Source organism: Phocoena phocoena, chromosome 21, assembly GCF_963924675.1.
Source record: "Phocoena phocoena chromosome 21, mPhoPho1.1, whole genome shotgun sequence".
Classification (NCBI taxonomy): domain Eukaryota; kingdom Metazoa; phylum Chordata; class Mammalia; order Artiodactyla; family Phocoenidae; genus Phocoena; species Phocoena phocoena.
In genome coordinates, this window is record NC_089239.1 from 30,343,976 (window position 1) to 30,361,670 (window position 17,695).

The 17,695-nt window shown below is 40.2% G+C and overlaps 1 protein-coding gene across 1 annotated transcript; it reads left to right on the forward strand.

The window, feature by feature from the left end:
- Positions 1–290: 290 nt before the first annotated feature.
- LOC136141742 (beta-defensin 109-like) lies at positions 291–15,626 on the forward strand. The gene is given in 3 exon segments (XM_065899865.1): positions 291–357; positions 15,423–15,498; positions 15,500–15,626. Coding segments are annotated over 3 exon segments (270 nt in total).
- Positions 15,627–17,695: the final 2,069 nt, after the last annotated feature.

Below are 17,695 nucleotides of genomic sequence, written 5' to 3' on the forward strand. Positions count from 1 at the left end.
CTGCCAGGAATTCTGCATCGACTCAGAAATCCAGGCTGGGAGACGTGTGGATGGCCGACCATACCGTCTGCCCATGGTGCACATGCCTGAAGTCGACCCTGCTACACCCAAGGAGCACTGACGCCCTTCTTAAGCTGTTTGTTTGTTTGCATGTTTTATTCTCACTCTCTCGTTCGCTTTTGCTCTCGCCTCTCTTTCTGTCTTTGTTCTCACAGGGATTCTTAGTGAGTTCTCAATAAATAAAAAAAACAAAACTTGCAAACACAAAACCTGTTTTAGGAATTCGTACGATGTATTTTCACTTGGTCGTGGTTTGGTCTCCATCTTTCTATACGGCCTGGATGAGCTCCAGGTTGGGTGGGGGGCCTTTTTTCTTACCTACGGTTTTTGCCTGGCCTGGGCAGCCCTCCACCCTTCATCTGGGGACACTACTCGCCTTCCCCACTTGCAAAATGCACGACTTCATTCCATGCAGCCTTGTGGGGTCTCCCTCCCTCTCAAAAGGGCCGATCACAGGAAACCTGCATCATTGGATTTCCCAGACTTCGCCAGCAAGCTGAGTGTGGACAGAGCAACACCCCGATGAAAGACAATTCTCACAGCCTTTTCAAAGCCAGTCCTCCGGGTTCCCTTTTTTCCACATTCTCACCAACGCTTCTTCTCTTTTATCTTTTGACAACAGCCATCCTAACAGGTGTGGGATGGTATCTCACTGTGGTTTTGACTTGCGTTTCCCTGATGAATAGTAATGTTGAGCAATTTTTCACATACGGATTAGCCTTTCGCGTGACTTCTTTGGAAAAACGTCTATTCTGGTCCTTTGCCTGATTTTTTAATATACATATTTATCACAAAATGGTTACCACAATAAAGTTATCTAACACCTCCATCACCTCAGATAGTTAGAATTTTTTTGTGTGTGGTGCAAACTTTTTTTTTTTTTTGCGGTACGTGGGCCTCTCACTGCTGTGGCCTCTCCCGTTGCAGAGCACAGGCTCAGCGGCCATGGCTCACAGGCCCAGCCACTCCGCGGCATGTGGGATCCTCCCGGACTGGGGCACGAACCCGTGTCCCCTGCCTCGGCAGGCGGACTCTCAACCACTGAACCACCAGGGAAGCCCAGTGCAAACTTTTAAGATCTACTCTCTTATCAACTTTCAGTTACACAATAAATTACTTACTGTTAACTATATATACCAGGCTGTATATTAGCTCTCCAGAACTTATTCATCTTACAGCTGGAAGCTTGTACCTTTTGACCACCTTCACCCATTCACCCCAACCTCACTCCCTGCAACCACCAATCTACCTGCGATTTCTATGAGTTTGGATTTTTTTTAGATTCCACATATAAATGAGATCATATGGTATTTGTCTTTCTCTGTCTGACTTACTTCAGTTAGCATATGTTCTCAAAGTTCGTCTACGTTGCTGCAAATGATAGGATTTCCTTCTTTTTTTCATAACTGAACAATATTCCATTCTGTGTGTATGTATATGTCCAATGCATGTTTCCCAACACCATTTATTAAAGAGACTGTCATTTCCCCATTGAGGAGTCTTGACTCCCTTGTCAAAGATTAGTTGAGCATAGATATGCGGGTTCATTTCTAGGCTCTTGATTCTATTCTATCGGTCTATGTGTTTGTTTTATGCCAATAACATGCTGTTTTGATTAATACAGCTTTGTAATACTATAGTTTATATTTTAGGAATATAAACTAAACTTCCTAATAGTTTAAGATTAGGAAGTTGTGATGCTCCAGCTTTGTTCTTCTAGCTGATGGCTTTGGCTATTCAGGTTCTGCTGTGGTTCTATATGAACTTTAGAATTTGTTTTTTCTTTTTCTGTGAAAAATGCCATTGGAATTTTGATGGGAATTGCACAAAATTTGTAGATTGCTTTCAGTAGCATGGATATCTTAAGAATATTAATTATTCTGGGACATCTTTTCATTTATTTGTATCTTCTTCAATTTCTTTCATTGTTGTCTTATATTTTCAGTGCATAGGTGTTTCAATTCTTTGGTTAAATTTACTCATAAGTCTTTTATTGTTTTTGATGTTATCACAAATAAAATTGTTTTCTTAATTTTTCAGATAGTTCATTTTTTACATATAGAAATGCAACTAAGTTTTGTATGTTGATTTTGTATCCTGAAACTTTACTTAATTCATTTATTAGTTCTAACAGTTATTCATGGAGTCTTTCAGGGTTTTCCATATATAAGGTTATTTCATGTGCAAAGACTATTTTAAAAATAAAACTACCATATGATACAATAATTCTGCTTCTGGGGTTTACTTTAAGGAAACAGAAACACTAACTCAGAAATATATCTGCACCCCCATGTTCACTGCATTATTCACAATAATCAAGACATGGAAAAAACCTTTGTCCACTTATAGATGAATGAATAAGGAAAATGTGATACACATCATATATATGATGAAATATTATTAAGCCATAAAAAAGAATGAAATCCTGCCATTTGTGGCAACATGGATGGACCTTGATGGCATTATGCTACGTGCAGTAAGTTAAATACTGTATGATCTCATTTATATGTGGAATCCAAAAGAAAAATCAAACCAAAAAAAACAAACTCATAGATACAAAGAACAGACTGGTTGTCACTAGAGTCGAGGGGTTGGGGGTGGGTAAAAAGGGTGAAACGGTCAAAAGATACAAACTTCCAGTTATAAAATAAATAAGTCCTAGGGCTTCCCTGGTGGCGCAGTGGTTGAGAGTCCGCCTGCCGATGCAGGGGACATGGGTTCGTGCCCCGGTCCGGGAGGATCCCACGTGCCGCGGAGCGGCTGGGCCCGTGGGCCATGGCCGCTGAGCCTGTGCATCCGGAGCCTGTGCTCCGCAACGGGAGAGGCCACGACAGTGAGAGGCCCGTGTAACGCAGAAATAAATAAATAAATAAATAAATAAATAAGTCCTAGGGACGTAACGTACAGCATGGGTGACTATAGCTAATAATACTGTACTGCATGCTTGATAAGAGAGTAGACAAGTTGATAAGAGAGTAGATCTTAAAGTTCTCATCACAAGGAAAAAGTCTGTAGCCATGCATTGTGATGGATATTAATTAGACTTATTGTGGTGATCACTTCCCAATATATACATATATTGAATCATTATGTTGTATACCTGAAATATAATGTTGTATGTCAATTACATCTCAGTAAAAAATCATTTCTTTTTCAGTAATCAATAAAATAAGAGGACAAAAATTCAGTAAGTATATAAAAGACCTGGACAATACTAACATCAAACTTAATCTAATTAATATTGTTTAAAAACTTCCCACAACAACAGCAGAATAAACATTCGTTCTAAGTGTGCACTTACCAATATAAACTGTATTCTGGGCCACAGAACAAGTCTTGATAGACATAAAATTATCCAAATCATATAAAATATGCTCTGTGACTTTAATAGAATTAAACCAGAAATCAACACTCAGTACCTAGAAAATTCCCATATATTTGGAAATTAAACAACACACTTCTGGATAAAAATGAATAAGCATTTGAATTGAGTAAAAATAAAAATACAACATAACAAACTGTGTGGAATAAAGCTCCAGTAGCATTTTGAAATAAATGTATAGTATCCAAATGCTTATATCATCAAAGAAGAGCAAATTAAATCTAAAACAAGAAAAGCGGGAGATTAATGTAAATAATAAAAGAAGTTAAACAGAAAATCAATAGAGAACAAAAAAGAAATCAAAAATTGGTTCTTTGAAAAGATGAATAAAATTTATAAATGTCTTACCATTCTGATCTGAGAGAGACAGACAAAAAGAACACAGATTACCAATGCCAGCCATGAAAGAAAGGACATCATATCCTACAGATATAAGATGAATAACCAGGCATTATTAGGCATAACCATATGTCCATAAATCCAACAAGATCAATGAAAATAGGCAAATTCTTTTAAAGAAACAAACTAACAAAACTCACTTAAGAAGAAATAAATAAGAAAGAAGAAAAGACAAACTATAGGGACAGAAAGATAAGACATTGTCAGGGGCTAGGAACGGGAGACGTTGACCACAAAAGGATGTGAGGGGAATTTTGTAGGTAATAGAACTGTTCTATGTATTGATTGTGGTGTTGGTTATACAACTATATGGATTTTTAAAATCTCATAGAATTGAGCTAATTTTTAAGGAATAAAATTCAGATGTCTGTTGTGTAAGACATCTCAATAAATCTGACTTAAAAGACAGTACAAATATCAATTCTGTTCCTGTCTTCTGCTTTTATTGCTCCCTTTATCTGACTTCTAATAGCTTGTGTCTTCTTTTCATTAAGCTTGAATGTCAGGATAGAGTTCACTTACAAGAACCTGCTATATTTCTCCACCCAGAACACGGCCTTCCAGAGTAACCACAGCTTCCACCCCCATACCTTTCCTGTACCTTTGAGGCCTGGCACCACTACAGGGACAGGTAAAAATCTGGAGGAGGTCCAGTCATGCAGAAAAGCCTACATCACCCTCTCTTATAGTTCAAAGTATAAAACAGTGGGCACTGATACTGGGCGGTGGAAAAAAATCCCCTCTGGCTCTCCTCCTGATGTATTCATATAACCCAAACTGTTTCCTGGGTTCATTCAATGTCAGCTACCACCTGATGACCCTACAGCCAAAACTTAGCCCTAAGGATTGGTCCAAATGGCTAGAAGAAAAACAAACCCTGCATGAGGATATAGATGCTATAAGCCAGAGTTCTCAACTGGAGATGCTTTTGCCCCCCGGCACATAATTGGCAATATCTAGAGATACTTTCAGTTGTGATAACCAGAAATATGCTACTGGCACCTAGTGGATAGAGACCAAGGATGTTACTAAACATCCTACAATGACAGAAATGACCTTCAAGACAAAGAATTATCTGACCCAAAATGGCAGTAGTGCTGAGATTGAAAAAACTCTGCTACAGGCTTTGACACAATGGTAAGAACCAAAACCCAGAAGAGGATAAATATCTTGTCTCAAGAGCATGTCGTAGCCTTCCTAGGAAAGCCCTAAATAGGTGTGAGGCACCCACCCACTCCCGTAACTATCCTTCAGAATGGCGTGCGTTTAATTCATGGACATGCAGCATGTGAAAGTAATTCTCAGACACTCCAGCATAATTGGTGATATTTTTCATTCTTACATATTGTTTCTCTCCTGTTTTTGCTTCTCCATCTTTTTCAGTGCCTAACCACCTTCTCACTCAATTAGCATCAGATCCCATTGCCTGAACGAATCTGACTTAATTCATCCCCAGTTCCATACTTCTCTTTGTATTTTGCCCTAGAACATTGTTTTCCTAGACGACTCAAAATCTGTTGAGGAGGGACTTCCCCGGTGGGGAAGTGGATAAGACTCCTGCAGTGGATAAGACTCTGCACTCCCAATGCAGGGGGCCAGGGTTCGATCCCTGGTCAGGGAACTAGAACCCACATGCATGCCACAACTAAGAGTCTGCATGCCACAACTAAGGAGCCTGCGTGCCACAACTCAGGAGCCCGGCTGCTACAACTAAGGAGCCCGCCTGCTGCAACTAAGGAGCCCTGGAGCCGCAACTAAGGAGCATGCCTGCCGCAACTAACAGCAAGCGCAACCAAATAAATAAATAAATATTTAAAAAGTAGGAATCTAAACTATGTATACTTTAAAAAGAATCTGTCAAGGAAATTACAAATGCGTTTACAACATAATCACTTGAAACATCTGCACATCAAAGAAAATCTGACTGCTCAACCTTTATAACATTGCACCCACTGTGGCGTCACTTCCCCCAATGTCTCTTTGTTCCAATTTCCTTGATACTATGCTCTCCAGAGATGCTGGGACCAGGACTGTGCAAATCACATTTCCCAGACTCCTTTGCCAATTGGCTTCAATAACAGGCACTACAGGGGGATGTAGAGCTTGGAGAAGGGGGAGGGACTTCCTTCCTCATTTTTGTTCCTGTCACTGCTGCTACAGCAATGACAGGTTGCATCCAGGAGAAATGGTCGGCCCCAGGGTCCACCTTCTCATGGCACTCCAGGACCAATTTCATCATGTCCTCAAACAGATGCCAGCAACAGCTAGTTGATGCCCCTTCTTCATAGATCTGAGGGCTGACCCTGAAAGGTCTCCCCTTAGAGCTGCAGAGGCACCAGGCACAGCTGCACAGCATGCCCCTCCTCCGAGGCCTGATGGTCACAGGACTCCTTCCCAGGCTCCTGGTTGCTTCCATTTTGTTGTCCCACTGAGTGGTGTTACCTACTTCCTGCAGTTATTTCTGGGTTCCCTCAGCATTCTCTTTGAACAAATCCTGACATAAATCCCCTTTGTCCAAAATACTAGTATATTCTAACTGACTGGATCCTGACTGATAGAACTGCTACTACTATTGTTTCTCCCGTCGTTGCTACGGTTACTGCTGCTATTATCATCCTAGATAACACATCTAGGTAACACGTCTAGTTACCCAACCATAAATTGACAAAGAGTAATACAGACGACATCTCCTCACTCACAATCGACAGATCAAGTAGTAAAAATACATTAAGACTATAGTGCACCTAAAACAGCAATTTTTAAGGTAAAATCTACAAATGCTTTCAATTCTAAACATTATAAATGTGAAATATAACTCAAGTTTCTATTTTCCACATAACATAAAGAAGAACTGACTACATATGAGTCCTCTCAGGATCCTGAGCAATTTTAAAATAGCACAGATAAGTGTGTTTGATAATAATGCATGTAACTGTAATTTAATAACAAATGAAAATTGAAATAAGAAAGCATAAAGTAATTCAAAAACATTTTAATAACTAGAAAGGAAATAATGAAAATACTCCTTATACTGGTTTACTGATCAGATAAGCTAACATTACTCTTATATAACATGTGGAATTATTATGTAAGACAATGTAAAATGTAAAAATTTTTTTCCCAAATAAAAATAGATAATTCTTTTCTTATATCTTAAAGTTAAAACAGTAGCAAATGATAGGGGAAAGTTCTGTATTACTTAATATTATGGCTAATTTATAGACATGAATTTTAGAGCCATTTCTATCAAGTCTTTAGATTTTGACAGCATATTTATATATTTTATTTCAAGTTACACTGTTCTTAAAACTGTAATAGTACTTGCCCTCCAGTTTTTTTTTTTTCAACATCTTTATTGGAGTATAATTGCTTTACAGTGTTGTGTTAGTTTCTGCTGTATAACAAAGTGAATCAGCTATACGTATACATATATCCCCATATCTCTTCCCTCTTGCGTCTCCCTCCCACCCTCCCTATCCCACCCCTCTAGGTGGTCACAAAGCACCAGGCTGATCTCCCTGTGCTATGCGGCCGCTTCCCACTAGCTATCTATTTTATGTTTGGTAGTGTATGTATGTCCATGACACTCTCTCGCTTCGTCCCAGCTTACCCTGCCCCCTCCCCGTGTCCTAACCTCTTTCTCAGAGCTCCTCCCTGGTCAGGGGGCATGGAGACGCCCACATAGGTCTGACTTGTTAACGGCCCGTTCTGTCAAGAGGAAATGAATCCACACCACTCGAGTCAGTCTGCCCTTAGAGTGCAGGTAAACTGAGTAGAGGTTAAAGAATACCAGCACGTGAACAACATAAAGGTTAGCGTCGGAAGTACCATTCAAGCAGGGAAGTTTTCTCTGTTCTAGTCACAGTCTTCGTTGAAATCATACTACAGCCGATAGGAAATCTAGAGCAGAGCCTGACAGTTAGTATACTCTAAACAAATTCCTCTTTAATGAAAAAAGAAGTGCAGAGATCATTGTGTCCAATATGTGTCTTCTTAATATGTTTGCTCCCACTGCTACCAGCTAGTCTTACATGACCTACAAACTATTTAAACTCTTTCTACAGAATTGACTATCAACCTCTTCAACCGTGACATATTGTTTTCAGATGCAGGTATGAATACTTAAATCATAGATTGCGAAGTACTTCTGTGGACCTCAGTCATCTTATCTAAAAATGACGAGTTTGAGCCTGAGAGCTTTTAATTGACAGTCTTAGCCCTAAGCGTCCATGATCACAGAGTATCCCATTTTGTGTTGCTGTCCCCATTTCCCAGCCCAGTCATTTTCTTCCTACAGAACGCACGCGTCAGTATTCCAAAATGTGTTTTCCTCCTTCTTGCCTCCTTTTGCGAGACTAGATTTATGTTGGGGTACCTATGCCGTGCGACTGCTAGTTAACGTGAGAATCCCTTCCTAGACTGTGTACCAGCACTTGATCTTCTCAGTAACCCCTCCCTGGGAACCGTAATCCCCTTTCTGAAACCCTATTCTGGGTCTGTGCCATTTACATAGAGTGGCCCAGTGGCCAGTTTAGATGAGACAGTTCTGGTTTATGCCTTAGTTCTGATACAGTTATAAGACTGCTTCTTTGGGCTTCCCTGGTGGCGCAGTGGTTGAGAGTCCGCCTGCCAATGCAGGGAACACGGGTTCGTGCCCCGGTCCGGGAGGATCCCACATGCCGCAGAGCAGCTGGGCCCGTGAGCCATGGCCGCTGGGCCTGTGCATCCGGAGCCTGTGCTCTGCAGCGGGAGAGGCCACAGCGGTGAGAGGCCCGCGTACCGCAAAATCAACAACAACAACAACGACAACAAAAAGACTGCTTCTTTCACTTTCCAAAAGTGTCTAGTTTGGATTTTAAAAATGCTCACCCTACGCCTACAATTATGGACATGCCTCTCCCATAGTGAGAGTTGTACTCGTTATGCTGATGTCTCCATTCCTTAAGGAGACAAACACCTACAGGACAGAGTTCCCCAGGACACCCCTTAGCACTAACCCCTGTTGATAAGACTCTGTCCATCTCTTTTTCCGACTACTGAATAGATAAAATGATAGATGCTGATGAAATCCAATCCTTTCAGATCTACCTGCCTACAAATCAATTGCTGTGCCTCACCTAGGCATCCCAAGACACAAAGTAAGGATAAAGCGGAATGTGACGTCATCAGGCAATTTGGCTAATGGCAAAGGAATGGTCTCTTTCCTATCCTCCCCCATTGTAATCCCAGGGAAGCTGTTGATACTAGGTTTACGAATCTGTAAGACTGATTCCAGGGTCTTGTCTGACCTGCCCAATAGCCTTCTAAACTGCAGACCCAGGTAATCAGCCACCACCTTACCTGGGGATAAGAGAGTCAAAAAGAGGAGCATGGAGAGAAGCACATGGAGTCTCATGGATGAATGGCAGCTGAAGGGAAGCGTCATCAACATGGTCCGGGCCTGGGGTCACTGAGCATGGCAGGTCCATGGCCTTTTATGGTGCTCCCTGGACCTGTGGTTTGTTCATGATTAGTGGAGCCTAACCAAAAGAGAATAACTTAGTCTTCCACAGGAAATCTCCAGGGACAAAAGTATGCAACGTGGTGGTAACTCAATGGATGAGAAAGCAGAAGTCAGTGTTATGCGTTTCCTACAGATTTAGGATATCCGCATGGTCTGCTGGGTTCCTTTATGGGAAGACCCATGTGGCAGGGGACTGACGACGTTAGCAATTGGCCAGTGAAGACGTGAAGCCTGTGAACAACTGCATGAGTGAGTGAGTGAGCCTGGAAGCAGATTCCTTTGCACCCCAGCCTTCAGATGAACCTCCAGTCAGGCCCCCAATTTTACAGCAACCTTGTAAGAGCTCTTGAGCCAGAGACACCTATCTGTCTCACCACATAAATTACGTTAGTAACTGCTTACTGTTTTAAGCTACTGACTCTTGGTAATACGCTATATAGCAACAGATAGCGAATAATACAAGTATGCATCTGTCCTCTATCTAGCAAACATGCTTTAATAGGGCACAAGTTCAGGTGGGAGGATCATGAGGGTGTTACAATTGTATTTCAGGTCTTTTCCAGCCATATGTTAAAAAGATAAATGTATAACAACATTTAAAGTAGCCGTGGAAGTGACCCTATCTACCTTGCATACAATTATGTGTGCGAGTTTGTGTGTGTGTAAGAGAGAGAGACGGGGTTGGGAGGCCAGGGGAGGGGATGGGCGGGAGAGAGAATGAATGAGAGGAGAGAACAGAATGGGAGAATGAGGGAAAGAGAAAGAATAAAGAAATATGAAGCAATCATTAGTTCAAGAGTATTCCCTGTGATAAACAAACACTTGATGGTTTTTTTCAACTTTATGCTGATTGTTGGAAGAAGGAAAAACAATGAATACTTCATGATAAATGTCTCTGTAAGAGACATTTCAGCTCCTATATATCTGTATGTATCTATCTGTATCTACCTATTTATCTATATCTATCATTTATCTATTATTTATTATCTATTGTGTCTATCAGTCATCTATAATCTATCTATATCTATTGAGCTCTGAGACTCAAGCAGTCCAGAGGTGACCTTCTTCCTCCTTCTCTTCTGCTGGTTCCAGCCCATGGCCCACCTATTCCTTTTCTTTGCTTATATGTCTTCATCTTTTACTTTGATCCCTCCTTCTGAGTCCTCTGTGGAAGAGATTCCCAGTTTGCAGTTTCACCTCTAACTTTTCAACCCCAAATGGTCATTTGAAAATATCTGCTTATTCAGTTTTCAATAAAGTTATTTGTCAGTCATCTTATATCTGAATATACTATCTTCCAGTCACTTTTCTGAGCTTTAGGTCTAAAACACACGTAAGCCACATAACTACTCACAAGGATCTTAAAGTTTTATGGGAAGAGACAAACATAGGAAAAATGATTCTACCAAAATAGGTGAAAAGTTAAAGCATGACTATTTGGAAACACGGGGTTACAGAGAAAGAGGACTAATTCTTTTTGTGAAATTAGTCAAAGTATAAACAAAAAACCCACAACATAACACCAACTTTACAAAAGAAATCATGATTGTATATATTTATAAATGAAAAATGAGAGATGAGAGTGGAGGGGAATTCAGACAAATGAAATAACATGAGGAAAGACGCTGAGCTGTGATGACCATGGTATACTGATGGTGGTGGATCATAGCACAGTGATGTTAGCTGAAGCGATCACGCCCGCAGTCTGGTGAGGAGAATCAGAGGCGCCCATGAGTGCCCTGACGGCACATGCTAAGGTAGGAGGGGCTGTATGCACTGGCTTGTCCTCATAATGGAATGGACAAACTCGTCTGAGTTTAGACACCCGTCTTTGGGCAACGAAGAAGACAGACAGGAAGGGGCGGCCTGGAAGGGAATGATCACTGGGACTGAGCTGAGACAGAACAACTGGATGGCAAACTCTGGGTTAAGAGAAGGTGACACGTGAAAGGAATATGGAAGAGCTATAACTGACTATATCTAATGAATAAATGGAGGCACTGGGTTCCTGAATAGAGTAAAAGGGCATTCACCAAGAAAGAAAACACAGTGATGAGAATGTTTGGTTTTGTGTTTCTTTGTTTCTGAGATTCAGACAGGAGCAAAATGAGGTCCACCTTCAACATCGTAATGTTGTGACTAAAATCAGGTCATAAGGTTTTTTGCGGGTTTTTCTACAAGTTTTTTCCAGCCTTATTGTCACATAAACTTTGTATGTATTTAGGGTGTACAACATGATGATTTGATATACATATATATTTGCAACAAGGTGGATGAACGTGGAGACATTATGCTAAGTGAAATGAGAAAGATAAATACTGCGTGACTTCACTTACATGTGGACTCTAAAACAGTTAAACTCAATAGAAATATTGAGTAGAATGATGGTGACCAAGAGCTGAGGAGTGAAGGAAATTGGGAGATATACATATATGTGTGTGTGTGTGTGTGTGTGTGTGTGTGTGTGTGTGTGTATGGAAATACATCTCCATGGAAACTTTACTGCATTTACCATTTTCACTGCCTACAATCACCAGTCCCCTATGTGTGATAGTATGCTGGAGTGACCCCAAATCATTATTTTGAACGTCAAGTTTATTGGCGAGAAAATGAATCCTTATCTGGAAGAAAATGTGGTTCACACTAGCAGGCAATGACTTCCATCTCCGATCCAGTGACATAGTGTCTGGTCGAATGTATATATGCTGACTAAGTATTTGTAGCAAGCAAGAGTGCAAATGGCTCTTTTTTTCCATTTGTGTTATTTCATGTGAGGACAATATGAACTGTGACTCGTATTGTCATTTTCCAGAATCCTTTAGAGAGAAGAGTCTGTAAAACTTCAGAAGAAGTTGAAGATAGTCTGGAAACGGAAGCTAGCATGTTCTAAGAATAAAGACCTTTGAGAGGTGCCCGAAAGACATACACCATCCCCTTTGTGATGTCACGCCCCCTCCATTTTAGTAGGACCTTATGACTTTGGATTTTAGTTAACTAGCTTTCTTTGAGAACCCAGATCTCTGAGGGGCTCTTAAAAACTGTGATCTACAAATTACCCAGCTTGCTCTCTTTGTCAGGGCAGGAACATAACTCTTTGCTCACATGGGCGACTCCAATAGTCCCTGAGGATCCAAGTATGTTATTTATTCCGTTAACTTGTACTCAGCGACGTCTGGCCTCCCTGATCTTCTTTCGTAATGAACTCATTGCTTATACTCAGCCTGCCATTTTCTTACAGTCTCATTTGAGAATGTGTCTCTGCTACCAATCAAAGCTACTGCTCTGAAACCTCTTCCCTCTTTGTCTCAGTTCCTGGGTTCCAGTCTTAACCAACTGGCAATGTGGCAAACCCGAGTCAGTCCCCCATTAGGACTGGTGACAATAGCACTGACCTTCCGGAAAGCCCTGCACCCACCAAGCTGACCAATACAGAGGGCCTACTGCTCAAGCTTCAGTTCACAGACTTTTCTCCTTGAAGAAGGGAGTATTTCAGGAAATTGCCCTACCATTTTCAAGAACAGAAAAATTTCAAAGATATTCTCTAGGGTCTATTTTTTCTATAACAGCAGTCATTTGAGAGCATTGAACCTGTAATCTTGGCAAAGTTTAAATCTTTCTTTCAACCTGATCATGTTTGGTTTGCATCTTTCAGTTATTTCTCGGTTTCTGATACATTGATGGTACCCGGGGATTTCTCGCACCCCTATAGATTCTCTCAAAATGCTACTTACACCATTCCAATGGCGTCTGGGGAGTTACAGAAGGAGAGGAAACACAGCAGGCTCAAGCCCTCACTGACTTTCCTCCTTATGACTTTTGGCGTGGTTCAAACATGTCAGAGCTATGTTCATGTAGTACCGACCGCGGACGTTCTTCTTTTCTTTCTGACCTTCATGAGATCGAGGTTGATATTGTACTACGAGACACTACATGGATTTTTGTGTTCAGACAAACTTTAACTTGGTTAAGGCAATACCGTCCTCTTCCTAGTTAAAACATAATGTTTCTCAGGTGTCAATGTTGATTTTCTTTTCCATTCTCCCCTTCAGATACACATTTAAGTTACTTGATTAAGTGGGTATATTGTCTATGTCATTCTGCCACAGTAAACAGGAACATCATCACCAAATTTTAATCTAAAAATATTGACTTATTATTCTTAGCTAGCAATGGCCTCGATAGGCAAATATAAATAAAATTAATGTGATGACACCAAAAATTATCTTATTTAATAGACCCCATAATTATTAAATGGACCTTGAGTTATTTCCTGAGTGGTAAAACCTTGACACTAGGCAAATTCTCAACACACAGATGAGCCCAAAGTGAAACTATTAACTGTCCGTTTCCTAACTCTTGTTTTAGGCGGATTTTCTACTGGAAGGCCAGTTTATGTTGAGGACTGTGGCATCAGCTCTACCACTAGAGAGTTATTTATTAAATTAACTTTTCTACCATACAAGTCATCTGGAGGATAAAATGGTCTGGACACAATGACCAATTTTCAGCTCTCTAATACCCTTTACTTTTTAGATACAACTGAAAGGATTATTTAGAATGTCCACAAACTTACTTTTCCTCTAATTGATACACTCCATGATGAAAACTTCTCCGTCCTTTGAGTTAGGTAGATCACATCTACATTTGGAAAGAAAAAATAACTTCTTCTTTCTGAGCTCATTGAAGCATGAAGAGATTGAGAGGTTTTCTATTTGCTTAGAATAAACCTGTACCACGACTGAGTACCCACAGGCTCTTTTTTCCTGAAATCCTCCCCTACCCCTTATCTAAAGGAAAGAGGAGGTGAAATGTTAAACTTTTCTTTTTTTTTTTTAAGATTTATTATTTATTTATTTATTTATTTTTGGCTACATCGGGTCTTAGTTGTGGCAGGCGGGATCTTCGTTGTGGCAGGCGGGATCTTTGTTGAGGCAGGCGGGATCTTTTGTTGAGGCACGTGGGCTTCTCTCTCGTCGTCGCGTGCAGGTTTTCTCTTCTCTAGTTGTGGCATGCAGGATCCAGGGTGTGTGGGCTCTGTAGTTGTGGCACATGGGCTCAGTTGCCCCACGGCATGTGGGATCTTCGTTCTCTGACCAGGGATCGAACCCGCGTCCCCTGCTTTGGAAGGCGTATTCTTTACCACTGGACCACCAGGGAAGTCCCGAAATGCTAAACATTTTAAAAAAAGAATGCACACATAGAAGCTGATGGAAGGCAACTACAACGATAGCTGTATGGATCTGCAAGCTTCCTGTGACCTACAAGCCCCAAATCATCTTGATCCTGTTTAGCCAAAGTCACCTCATTTCTCATCAAACTTATTTTTTTCCCAATATGCTCCATCCACACAGGTCTTTCTGTTCTTCAAGTAAACTAAGCAAGGGACCTTGCTCCTGCTATTCTACATGCCTATCATACCCTCACGTGGGTATCTGCTTGTCTATCTCATTTTCAGCATTCACATCTCAGGTCAAATGCTGTATCCTCAGAAAGCCTTTCTCAGTCCATTTTATCAACTCCATCCTCCAGACTATATCTGGCCCATTATTGTATTATTGTGTTCTGACCACTTATCACTTTCTGAAATTACCTTATCATTCTATTTTTGCATGGTCAGATTTTCCTCACTGAATATAAGTACTGTGAGAATATTTCTACCATTTCCGCTGTTCTATTGCTAGTACAAAGAAAAATGCCTGGTGAATAGAAGACATCTGGCAAATATTGGTTGAAGATCCATATAAAGGATTAAAATAATAAAGACACTGGTATATTTAGAACATACATTTTGTCCATCCCCTCGTTGTTTCACTTTGACATTTACCAAAGTTATTTTTGAAGCCTAAATTAACAAAATGCCAAAAACATATAAGAAAAGGAGGGAGGAGTTTGTTAATATTTTGGCTGTTGGGTAAAAAGGAGTCAGTGAATGTGATGAAGCAACTGAATGGACCCTTTGTCCAGCTTCTTTTCTCCATGTAGAAATGCTCTTCCTAGACCTCTTCTACTCTCACGCTTAAGTTTACAGGTTTATATTCCGTTCATGGACTAATGATCTCACTGACTCTTCTTCTGCAGTAAGAAGTGGTTTGGCTTCTGCTGAAAACCACTGTTTCAATCTCTCTGGCCTTTGCAGAAGAGACACCTGCAAGATAACAGGATATAATTGGTGCCTGCCGAAGACGGTGGAAATGCTGTTGCCAGTGGTGGATTCTTCTGCCAATTCCAACGCCCATTATCTATTCAGATTATCAACCACCCATTAAGCATAAATTGAAATGAAACTTGGAAAAAACATCAAAAGGAAACGTCTTTGTATCTAAAAATTTTAAATATACATATTAAACACTGCTAGCTTTATTATCAACTTCTATCATCCCTTGTCAAGAAAAATAAATAAATACATATTGATTTAAAATCTACCCAGATACTACTTCTTTGTGACTCATTTTCAGATCCAAACAATCTCTTTAGAGGTAAGAAAGCCCATTTATTTGACAAATTTTTAAAAAATTTGTCACAGAAAGATCAAAAGATTAACCATCAAGTTGCAAAGACGAAAATATAGTTATATGCAACATAATTAAATAGACGCACAGAGAGTACAAAGGAAACGCAAAGGTCAAATATAGAAGAAATCTAGAAAATATCAGGGAGGGGAGGAGATGTAAACAGGGAAAGGGGCGAAAATTGGAATCAGGCAACAGGAAATAATCTGGGATGATATGTAAGGATTGTAACTGCATGGCAGATAACTGGAAAGAGATGAAAACAAGGAGAACGAAAGGTTGAAGACCAACAGAAGTAAGTACCCTAACAAATAAAACCTCAATTAACAGCAACAACAAAAAAGATTTTGATATTCTACTGCTATGAGGAAACATTGTGATCATTTAGAGATTCTCAATATTTTACTCCTTAAGACAAATAATTCCCTTTTATAGAACCTAAACATTTTACTGTAAAAAACATAGTAACCGCTTCCAAGGGTGTGCTGTCAATACCCCTTTTCAATAGATTTTTGATGCTTCACAACTTCTGCTAGAACTTCATCTTCCTCCCTAGTGTCATAGGTCTCACTTTCCTTTCCTGAATGTCCTTAGGACTTGAGTAAACTATATACCTCAAAGCAGTTCTTAGAAGGAGTCTTACTTTTCAGTCATATATAAAACCTCGATGATTAAGGAAATGTGCTTTGGTAGTGAAGACTCCCTTTCTCTCTTCCTATAATGCAGTATTTATGAAGTCTTTATTTTTTTTTTTTCTGATTCTCAGAGTATGGACATTTCCCATAATAATTTGGTATAATCTTTACTCGATTTAGGGCAAAATTGACCTTAAAACAGCAGAGGTATACTGTAGGTAAGGAACTAAGTGTGTAAGTGGTGAGACAGCTTGATGGTTTACTTTCATTTCTCCCTCCCTACCTCATCTCCACCATCTGGCGAGAATACGGATAAGCACCTCACCTGAGTTGCATTTAGTTTACAAAGACTATGTCCTTTTTGGATACAGGTGAGAAACCGGGACTCTCTACCAAGTCAATCTCGCCCCTATACTACTGATCTATACCTGGACTCCGCAGAATTGGGCATCTCAGCTTAGACTAACTGCCTGTGAGTGCTCGTGAGTCTCAGAGCTCAGAAGAGATCCTTAATCTGGCTTAGTTCATTTAAAACACTATGGCACCTCTTATCTATAATTCGGAATTTGCTGGCAAGTCTGCTTGTTTTCCTGATTTATCATGGAAACATGATGTCTTAAATAACTAAGGAAAAAATACCTGAAAGACTGTTATCCTAATGAGATGCAATCACAGTTCTGGGGTGCGGATGGGGGAGTATAAGAGAATAGCAAAACCCTTACAGATACGTAGGAAAGATTTCAAAACCTTGAAAGAGCAGCAGGCTTCGACTACATTACAAGTGCTACCAAAACAGGATGAGCAGACTCTCTAGTCCCTAGAAGAAGCAACCTCATGGTGTGCTCCAAAAGACTCTGGAAACACTGATGTATTCGTCATAGTTTTTCTCTTTTTTCTCTTGCCAAATATAGAATAATCTCCTGACTTGTGTCTGTCTCCCTACAAACACCTTTTAGCTAGTCATGTACAGTAATAAAGTAATACAGTAATAAAGTAATACAGTAATACAGTAATAAAGTCTCTGGCATTTTTTCATCCTTTTTAATAAAAATATCCTTCTTATACTTAATTTACATCAGTCCTTAGCATCCTAAGTCCTTTTGACGGTTGGACATGCCACATTTGCTTTGATAATTCAACACGTTGGCTAACTTCTGTGGGAGAGACTGTGTGTGTGTGTGTGTGTGTGTGTGTGTGTGTTTCACGC